This window comes from Triticum aestivum, chromosome 5B, assembly GCF_018294505.1.
Source record: "Triticum aestivum cultivar Chinese Spring chromosome 5B, IWGSC CS RefSeq v2.1, whole genome shotgun sequence".
Lineage (NCBI taxonomy): Eukaryota > Viridiplantae > Streptophyta > Magnoliopsida > Poales > Poaceae > Triticum > Triticum aestivum.
This window is the reverse complement of record NC_057807.1, coordinates 394,400,803-394,411,286: the sequence shown is the minus strand read 5'-3', so window position 1 is coordinate 394,411,286 and position 10,484 is coordinate 394,400,803. Positions and strand designations below refer to the sequence as shown.

General features: G+C 48.0%; 1 protein-coding gene across 1 annotated transcript; it reads left to right on the top strand.

Moving 5' to 3' along the window:
- The first annotated feature begins 2,491 nt into the window (after positions 1 to 2,491).
- LOC123112038 (glutamate receptor 2.8) lies at positions 2,492 to 8,742 on the top strand. The gene is made up of 3 exons (XM_044532942.1): positions 2,492 to 2,859; positions 2,969 to 4,281; positions 7,239 to 8,742. The coding sequence occupies exons 1-3, from the start codon at positions 2,598 to 2,600 to the stop codon at positions 8,520 to 8,522; spliced, it is 2,859 nt and encodes a 952-aa protein (XP_044388877.1). The 5' UTR covers positions 2,492 to 2,597; the 3' UTR covers positions 8,523 to 8,742.
- The last annotated feature ends 1,742 nt before the right edge of the window (positions 8,743 to 10,484 follow it).

Here is a 10,484-nt window from a genome sequence, read left to right as displayed (position 1 = left end):
GCCCCGCCAGATCCTCACCGGCCCACTCGTTGGACGCCGGCAGGGCAGCTAGCTGGTACGTGCGCGCCGCGACTCCCTTCGCTGTCTGTCTCCTTCATCGACACCCGCAAGCTGTTCGACAGTTTGCCAAGGTACAAAATGAACTCCGCCAACGAGTTCTTTTTTCACAATTTCCTTTGCGACTCTAACGATTCGTCGTCCGATGAGGAGGAAGAGATATTGGTTGCCGTGTTGGTCCAACACCACCTCAACAGCCAGCGGCCATTGTTTTGTGGCTCCATTCCGGGCCACCTTCCGGCGTTGAATCGCAACCGAGAGAGTGGCCATTTCCTTCTTTGGGAGGACTACTTTGATACAACAAACCCGTCGTTCAAACATGAAAAATTCCGCCGCCGTTTCCGTATGAGTAGGCATCTTTTCAACCGAGAGAGCGCCCGGAACGTCTGAACGATCAAGGGTTTCATTTTCAATGTGAGAATGTTTGAACTGTTCAACCAATTTCATCATGACATGCGTGATTGGAAAACTCATGTGCACCTGCAAAATGATTTGGTTGATCATATGTGGGCTCATGTTGGCAATCAATAGATGTATCTTTTTTTATTCGTTTGCAAAACTATGTCAGAACTATGTCAGACATTTTTATTTTTATTCGGCTTGTAAAACTATGCTATTTTTTATTCGGTTCAAACTATGTTATTTGATTCAAACTATACAAATTCATTAATGCAAAATAGGTCGGCTGCCGATCCATATCTAAAGACGCCAGGCGGGCGGCCGACCCAAGCGGACAAAAAACAAACAAAATCGCTGTCCGTTTGGGTCGCCCCATTGGAGTTGCTCTTATGGGGTACGTGTGCTACCTTATGGGGTGTGCCACGATTCTCGTTCAGATGTGAGGCCCATCTCTATAGAAGTTGGAGAGCTAGCTAGTAGTTAATTCTTTCGTTATCCTACATCCTACCCCCTCCTTTTTCGGTTTATATGACTCATCTGAAAAAAATGTTTTTTCATTTTATAAGTCTCAATTCTACTACGCATCATTACATGTTCAGATTTCAAGATGCATTAAATCACTGCATGCTAGGATCAAGAAAAAAAACGAAGCATGCCAAATTATTGGTCATTTAATGGTCATGCATGCATTGTAGTTAATGCATCAATCGACACATCTTTTGAGAAAAATGAGTGTAGTAATTAAGTACTTTTGCAAAGTATGAAATTTATTCCACCACTCATCATTTACCTTGGTTAGAGAGATTTACAAATTGAGTCATACAAACCGGAAAGAAAGTTGTATATATCTAAATAGTTGATCCACATTAACTTAATTATCTTAACATGCAATTATGCCAACTCATCGTGCTATCATGCATGCCCAGTTAAATTCTCTCAACATACAACTATGCCAACTCATCATGAGACTATGCATAAAAAAAGACCCACCTTAATATGCACCTTGCATGCTAGTCATATTCAATAAAAAAATTTACAACTATGCAATAATTAAATTTAATAACTTATATGTACTTAGTTTCAATTCTCATATTGCTAATTCAAATACTAAAGTTTAATACTTCCAATTCGCATTGAAATAGCTATTTCTAATTCCCGCCGCAGCGCATTGGGTATCATCTCCAGTTTAACATGTAATAAAATCGACTAATGGTCCGACGCATATCTGTGACCGAAAGCTGGATCAGTGAGACCCCTAGTTGCCTGGTGGCTGACAACCTGGCGAATGTTTTAGATGAATAAAGTTCTGGTTTTTCCAGGAAAGGAAACAGTCTCCGCGTCTGTTTCTACGACAATTTGTCACAAAGAGTGTCAAATGGAATATATTTATTTTCAAGAATTTTCAACAGAGAATACATAAAGACGAGCCCAGGAAAATCACCAATGATGAGCTCATGGACCGCGCATTGTGAACGAAAATTAGCAATGGTGCATGGGCCACCCCGTTTAAAGCATTTTGCTAGAACGCAAAACAAATCTGATTGTTTTGGAAACACATACACATGTATATTATGTATCTGCAAATTTTTCATATCATTTTTATTATCACACGTGGCGTACAAAATAAAGAAAAATATGTATTTTCAAATGGGCTTCTTTTTCTTGTTCTTGGGCTGGAATTTTGGTCTTTTCGTAAAGCTTGCATTACATTTTTTCAAAACAAAATTTTATGGATTCTTAGTGAATACATACAAGTTTCTACAGAATTATATTTGAATTATTCCAAAATTTTAAATATGTTTTTCGATTTTGTCAAAAAAAAAAGGCACCAAGGTGCCCGAGCACCAGAACTTCGCACTCGCGTTGTGAAGCCCATCCCAGCCCTATTAGCAGCATCTTTGACCCTTCTCTCCGGCCCTATTAGCGTGTTGACGACGACTTCCAAGTTTCTGTTCCACCCAATTGCCCAACTTGCACGCGCGCAAATCAGTATCCATTCCAACCAAAAACAAACAAGAGCTCTCTACACATGTGGTGTGGTGACTATACAAAGCTGCCACGCAGCGCAGGGCGTCCGTCTTCGCGGACTGCAAACAAACTTCTCCCTCGACGAAGCAGTTGACTCTCCTGGTCTCTCTCCCATGGCTGGGCACGCCCATGCTCGCTTCCTCCTGGCATGCTTCGCCGCCTCGATCCTGTTGACGGCGCAGGCGCAGCCGACCACGCCGACGGAGGTCAAGGTGGGGTTCATCGTCGACGCCGGCTCGCCAGTCGGCAAGATCGCCACGACCACAATCCCCATGGCCCTGGAGGACTTCTACGCCGCCTACCCCAACTCCTCCGTCCGGGTTCGGATCGTGCCGCATGACTCCGGCGGAGACGTCGTCGCCGCTGCGTCCGCCGGTATGGACTGACAGCGCTTCTGTTCTGATCCCTCTCCACGCGCGCACCAGCGCGTCTCCACGGTCGTTGTTTTGACGCCGCGTGTTCTTGCCTTGCTGCGTGCGTGCAGCGTTGCAGCTGATGACGGTCCAGGGAGCGCGTGCCATCCTCGGCCCGCAGTCGTCCGTCGAGTCGGCCTTCGTCGCCGACCTCGCCACGCAGGCGGAGGTCCCCGTCGTGTCCTTCTCGGCCACGAGCCCGTCGGTGTCGCCTGGCACGGCGAGGTTCTTCGCCCGTGCCGCGCTGAGCGACGCGTCGCAGGCCGACGCCATCGCCGCGCTCGCCACGCACTTCGGGTGGCGCCGCGTCGTGCCCATCTACCAGGACGACGACTACGGCGCCGCCTTCGTGCCCTTCCTCGTCGACGCCCTCACCGCCGAGCGCGCCGAGGTCCCCTACCGCTGCGCGCTCCCGGCCGCGGCGTTGCACGACGCCATCGCCGCGGCGCTGCTACGCATGGAGTCCGAGCAGACGCGCGTCTTTGTGCTGCACACGCGCCCCGAGCTCGCGAAGAAAGTGTTCGCCGCCGCCGTGGAAACCGGCATGATGGCCGAGGGCTACGTGTGGGTCATCACCGACGGGCTCACGGGCCTCCTCGGCTCGGTCGACCCGCCGCAGGGCGTCATCGGGCTGACGCCCTACGTGCCACACACGACGCGGCTGCGCGACGTCAAGAAACGATGGGCGCACCGGTACATGCGCGACCACCGGGACGCCGAGCCGGCGCAAGCCGTGATGGGCTGCTACGCTCTGTGGGCGTACGACGCCGCGTGGGCCGTCGCGTCCGCAGCAGGGCGACTCAGCTCCGGCGACTTATCGTCGCCACCGGGGCTCGTAGGCGGCAAGGGCGGCCCGACCGACATCGCCGGGCTCGGCAAGTCAAGATCAGGCCTCAACTTCCTCCGAGCTATCAACAGCACGAAATTCGACGGCCTCGGAGGCAAGTTCGAGCTCGTCAACGGCGAGCTCGCCGTGCCGGCCTTCCAGGTGGTGAACATCATGGACAACGGAAGAGAGAGGATCATCGGGTTCTGGACGCCTCGGCACGGGCTGAGCCGGCAGGTGGACAGCGGTTCCAACGAGTCGAGCGGCGAGCTCCGGCCGGTGATCTGGCCGGGAGATTCGACGGTCCGGCCAACGGGGTGGGTGCAGCCGACGAGCGGGCGGAAGCTGCGGGTGGCGGTGCCGGGGAACGTGTCGGACAGCTACAAGCCGATCGTGCGGCTGGAGGTGGATCCGGCGACGAACCAGACGACGGCCAGCGGGTTCGTGATCGAGGTGTTCGAGGCGGCGGTGCGGCTGCTGCCCTACGCCCTGCCGTTCGAGTACGTGAAGGCGGCGTCCATGCCCTACGACGACCTTGTCCAGGCGGTTGGCAATGGGGTAAGTAGCAGTCCTTAATCTAACCTGCTTTCATGATGCTGTTACTTATCATTGCATGTTTGTTAAGTCATGCACCATGATCCCAAAGATATCACTTCAATTAACCACCATTTTCTACCCTGACGTGATGATATAAAAGTTACACGTTACATAAAATAAAACTAGCATCAGTACTCTATGCTGGATCAAACAAACGTATATCATGCACAGATATATACTAGTACTAATAAGGGTCAAGACATTAGCGAGGGTCAACTTGGTGACAAGAGTATTGTTTTGTGAGAGAAAAATATGTGTGTGGCCCGGCATAGACTAGTCGCACAACACCATACAGTACATGTGTGATTGGGACGAGAGATTTTGGGCATACCTTGTTAAAATTTCTTTGGCGAATATTTTGAGTTGAATAACATTCCTAGCCATTAAGCCAGTTGACCGTTTTGTTTTTGTGGAGATAGGCCAGCTGACCATTGAATGCCAGTATACCATTATTGTCAAGGTTTCTTTTTCCCTTTGAAAACGTCAGTGTTATCAAGTTGTTGGTTAACATCCATGGACCGAAGACGGGTCAATGTATATACTCCCTCCATTTCAGAATATAAGATTTATTGATTTTGTGTAAGTTAAACTTGTGTATGTTTGATCAAGATTATAAAATAAAATATCAATATTTACAATACAAAATAATAAACTACAAAAATATTTTTCTTGATGGATCTAATGATACAAAATTGATATTGTAGATATTGATATTTTTTTTAAAAAAACTTGAACAAACATGCACATGTTTGACTTTTAAAAAACGGATATACCTTATATTTTGAAACTGAGGGAGTATAAGCCAAAGAAGTAATAGACTGTGGATCCTCTTACGCATATGGATTGATTATATATTTTATTATTTTCTATCTTACTACTCCCTCTGATTCAAAATAAGGGACGTAGTTTTGAATTAAGATTAGTTTAACCTTAATTTAAAATTATGACACTTATTATGGACCGAAGAGAGTAGTATTTATTAGATACCTATGCGGCAAAAAAGTATTCATTATATAACTCACAGTGACTTTCTTGAAAAATAATGTGTCAATTTATTGTACCCCCTCCAATCCATAGTACTACTTGTATTAAAGTTGTACTGAAGTAGCAACAAGTAATATGAATTGGAGCAAGTACTATATTGTTTGTATATATGCTTTTTGTATGTAAAACGGGAATATTGCAAAAGCAAAGGTCTATAATGATGGATTTTTAACATTGCAACACGTATTAGGAAAACTAATGCATGCTAGAGCATATATTAACAGTGGCTCATGATCTAGTGCATGAAACCTAAACAACCTTTCACCCTTGTTAACTCGTACTCCCTCTATATCAAAATATATGATGTTTGTTGATATAAATGGAGTATCAAAAAAGATCTTATATTTTGATACAAGTGAATATTTGGTATGCAAGTTTTTGCTAAAGGGTGCTCTCTCTCTTTTTTTTAATAGAGAATGATAAAAAGCTACTCTCTCTCATTGGGATTACAAGGCCCCTAGAAAAAAAAATATCAGCAATAGTTTAAACTTTTCAATTTGGATAGTTTTAAGTCGTCTGATGACGGCTTTGTGATTTACGAGGCGGAGGAAATTTAGATTAGGTGGAGAAAATTTAGATTAGGTAGCTAGCACATCCTACATCTATGTAAAAGCTACTTAAACCTACGAACCAATCCCTTGTTTCCACGTCCTTTTTTACGTAAAAACCATATACGTCGTGGGTGTAACATTGCTCATTTTGTAGTACTACCTCTGTTATTTGGAACCTAGCAAGGCATGATGTGTGCCCTGCCAACGTGAGCCCAGTATGTCACGATTGACGACATCACGCCCCACACACTGAACTTTGAACGTTCCACGTCGTCTGAGAAGATTGGGATCTGCACTGCACGCAGCGCGCTTACTGGAATCTGTAGTCGTGTCCCCACGAGCTTGTCGTGTAGCGTAGTGGGTGGCCGTGGCTGCTTGTTTTGGGAACCGAATCGTGCTCGGGTGATCTCGTCTGGCGGTAAGCGATCAAGCAACTGTGATGATGATTATACTGCTTAAATTAGCAACAACTGGTCGCAGTTTTGTATAGTAGCAGTGGAGATCCTTGTCATCCTACTAGGTCACTAGGACTATATAGGACCCTGCTTGGCTGGTCTGGGTACCATTTTAGCGTAGAAAAAGTCGTGCGTGTGTTAAACATGTATGCATTCTTTTCCCTTTGTTTTTGTTTGGATTTGGAGGAGGTGACACGCCAAAGACCGCTACCGTCTACGAAAACGATGGGCGACCATGCCGAAGATGCGTTGGATAACTAAAATTAAGAAAATGAGATCTAGCAATATAGAAGAAGCTCACCGAACCGAATGAGATCGCGTAAATTCGCTGCCGACGTGAGTCGAACAACAGTCTGCAAGGATGGGCCACTATCACCTTGCGTCCTTGCCATTGGGCTGGGCTGCTGCCCAGTTCTCAAGATGCATGGATAACTCATATTGGCTGCATTGCCGGTCGTATTGGTCATATCGGTCGCTGTTTTTAGATTAAACAAACAGGATCTGTCTAGGACACATCTAGATTTGACATAGCTATGTCACATCTGGTTGTAGTCTATTTTTTTATTCAAGTTTTTTCTTTGTTTCTTATTGTTGCATTATATATTTATGAGAGCTTAGATCTGACATCCTTAAAAAAATATCTAGATGTGAATTAGACAAACTGAAACAAATGACTTAGATGCTGGATATTTTAATATGAATTGCATACTATATTGTTATCAGTTATCAAAGCGATATTTGTTGAAGAAGAGGCCCTGCAGATTATGTATAAACCTATCAGTTTTCACATTACATACCGAAGGATTTCTTTCCGTTGAGAAAAAATTGGATAAATTAATCGGCCTTGTCGTTCCTCCATTTTCTGCAGACGTTCGACGCGGCGGTGGCAGACATCACCATGACGGCGAACCGGTCGAACTACGTGGACTTCACGCTGCCTTACGCGGGGACGGCCATTGCCATGTTGGTGCGGGTGCGCGACCAGCGGAGCAACAAGCGGACGTGGGTCTTCCTTAAGCCGCTCCGCTACGACCTCTGGTTCGTTAGCGCCGCCTTCTTCCTCTTCACCGGCTTCGTGGTCTGGGCCATCGAGCACCGCGCCAACCGCGAGTTCCGCGGGCCGGCCTCCTACCAGGTCGGCACGCTCCTCTACTTCGGCTTCTCCACCCTCGTCTTCGCCCACAGGGAGACGCTCAAGAGCAACCTCTCCAGGTTCGTGGTGCTCGTGTGGGTCTTCGTCGTGCTCATCCTGCAGTCCAGCTACACGGCGAGCCTCACGTCCATGCTCACGGTGCCGCAGCTGGAGCCGGCCGTGGCCGATTACGGCGAGCTGCAGCGGGGCACGGAGATGGTCGGGGTCATGAACAACTCCTTCGTGCTCAGGGCCATGACGGCGTCGGGGTTCCCGCAGGGAAGGCTCGTGCGGTACCCGAACTCGCAGACCATCCACGAATGCCTGCTCAACGGCAGCATTGGCGCCGTCGTGAACGAGACGCCCTACCTCAGGATCTTCCTCAAGACCTACCGCGACAACTTCACCATGACGGGGCCGCTCAACAGGACCGGCGGGTTCGGGTTCGCCTTCCCCAAGGGGTCGCCGTACGTGACGGACCTGTCGCAGGCCATCCTGAAGCTCACCGAAAGCGATGAGATGAACATGATCGAGCGCAAGTGGTTCGGCGACCCCAACGATGATGGTGCTACACAGGACGGCGGGCCGTTCACATCCAACAGCCTCAGCTTCAGCAGCTTCTGGGGCCTGTTCCTCATCACCGGCGCCACCTCACTCCTCTGCTGCGTCGTCCACCTCGCCACCTTTGTCGCGGCCAACCGACGGGAGCTCCCGCCGCACTTGTCCTGGAAGGACTGGCTCTCGAGTTTGTTCAAGCTCTTCGACGACAAGGACCCCTCGTCGCACACCTTCAGGGTCAAGGACGACGGCGGCGCCGTGTCTGTCCGGAACAACACGGTTGCCTCCCCTCCTATTGCGCACAGCGAGCTTGGCAGCCCGCTCAGCGCGCCCTACACGAGCGAGTGGTCGGGGACGGCAAGCCCGGCAACCGGTGAGATCGAGCTAGCCGCCGGTCGACAGGAGAGGGATGAGGCGGCTCTGAATCCCGACGGCTCTGGAGAGAATGGCAGAGGCCCTTAAACCTTGGGTGATCAACTACGGCTCTCCGAGACTCCGACTTGATTCTCTTGCAGCGATGACGATGACGATGAATAGCTAGATTGATTGTAGTGACTAGTGAGCAATGGAGAATTACTGTACATTGTAGACAAGCAACTGTAAATTGTAAAAGTCGGACACCAAAAAAAAGAAGACCGTATTACAATCAGTCTTGCTAAGTCTGAGTCAGAAGTCTCAGTCGGTGCTATATTCATGGGATCTTGCATTAAGATATGTGCAAAATTTTCTTTTCTCTTTTGCATGTTATGTCACTTGACTGAGACTTGATTAAACCTTAGTCGACTGAGACTTAACCATACCCTATTACAATCTCAAATTGTCACCAAAGTCTAAAACACAACCCTATACAGACGACAAAAATGTCTAATTCACAACCATCCACTTTGAAAACTAGACAAAAACAATAGTCATGTGGTTTTTCACTATTTTTCACCAGTTTCGACCGGTTAACATCCCAGACGGCAACTTTTTTGTCTCTCCTCCCTTCGTCTCTCCTCCCTTCGTCTCTCCTCCAAGAAAAGGCGGCTAGGGTTTCTGCCTCCCGTCGGCGGCGGCGCCGATCTTCCACATATTCTATGGCCTTAGAGCCATGGGTGCGCCGTGGATCCCGGCCCTTGCCGGAGGGAGGGCTCCGTTTTTAGGTGTTTCTTCAAGTTTTGTTAGGTTTGTGTCCTGCTCAGAAAGACGAGACAACGACAGCTTTATGAAGATGGAATAAGGTTCTCCCCGCTAAGCCCCCGCCCCGGTGGTGCGTCTAGCATCGTCGGAGAGCGTGTGGAGGTGTGTCTCCGGAGGATCTCGCGGGATTCGATCGGCAGTTGCCTTTGGTGGATCTGTTCCAGTCCGGTCTTTGTTCGTCTTTGTCCATGTGTCTTCAGGTTCGATCCTTCCTATCTAAGCTTCTATTCATCGGCGGCGGTTGTTGTTCTGATGCCTTGGTCCTTTGATGCCTAGCATGATGACTTCCCGATTGTCTACTACAACAAGTTGTGTTCGGCTCCGGCGAGGGAGGGGCGATGACGTCGGCTTTCTTTTGGCTCGCTTCAGTGCTCCTAGTCGTCGCTAGGTGGCCTAAGAATCTAGATATTATTACTTCTATTGTTCGTTGTACTGTCATGATTAAAGATGAATAGATTGGAAGTTTTTCAGAAAAAAAAAACATTCTAGTCGGTGCCAACTCATAAGCCATGTCACCATGCTTGTGAATTTGAATTATGCTTGTATTTTTTTTATCCATTTGGCAAAATTTCTTAAACTTTTATAAATAGGGTTTGATCTATTAGGTCCGATGTGGCCAACGCGCTTGAGCGTGTCTGGACTTCCCATATCCACCCCGAATATGGGTTGAACATGAGAGGTGCCGTCGTGCTGGTCTATAGGACAGGTTTGAAGGGGATGGCTGGATCGTGATTTTTGACCGGTGTGTCCACACACACCCCCAAGTGACAGCTGCTTCGTCTCCTTCCCTCCACACTCTGAAATCCTCTATTTGCTTGTTTCTTTCATTCAGAAAGATTCTCGATCGAGCTTGTTTTGGCTTTACCAGCTGACTTTGATTTAGCGCGTACAAGATCTTGAGTCCCCATTTAGCAGATCGCTGCTGCCTGCTGCAGAAAACTCCAGCTGCAGGAGTAGGATCAGTACGCACGCCTACTGTATGCAAGCTGACTTCTCCATGGCCATACACGGCAATAATTTGGCAACTTTTCAACGGCCAAACACGGCAACTTGGCAAGCTTCCGGAGTTCCTTGAGGAGGGAGACCTAGACCAATAACTTTGAAGTTTGAACCCACACCGTCCACACGCTGCTCCCTCGTCCTGGAAATGCCATGAATTTTCGAGTAACATCTAATAATATCTTGAACTCTTGGGTTTTTCATTATGTTTCCTCGCAGAGAAATTAAATAAGTAAATAATTACCC

What these genes read in the sequence shown, in the direction of transcription:
- LOC123112038 (XM_044532942.1), top strand. Translation starts at nt 2,598, where the DNA reads ATGGCTGGGCACGCCCATGCTCGCTTCCTCCTGGCATGCTTCGCCGCC. An exon ending in CGTCGCCGCTGCGTCCGCCG is followed by an intron (nt 2,860 to 2,968) that starts GTATGGACTGAC and finishes GCGTGCGTGCAG; the next exon opens with CGTTGCAGCTGATGACGGTC. An exon ending in TCCAGGCGGTTGGCAATGGG is followed by an intron (nt 4,282 to 7,238) that starts GTAAGTAGCAGT and finishes CATTTTCTGCAG; the next exon opens with ACGTTCGACGCGGCGGTGGC.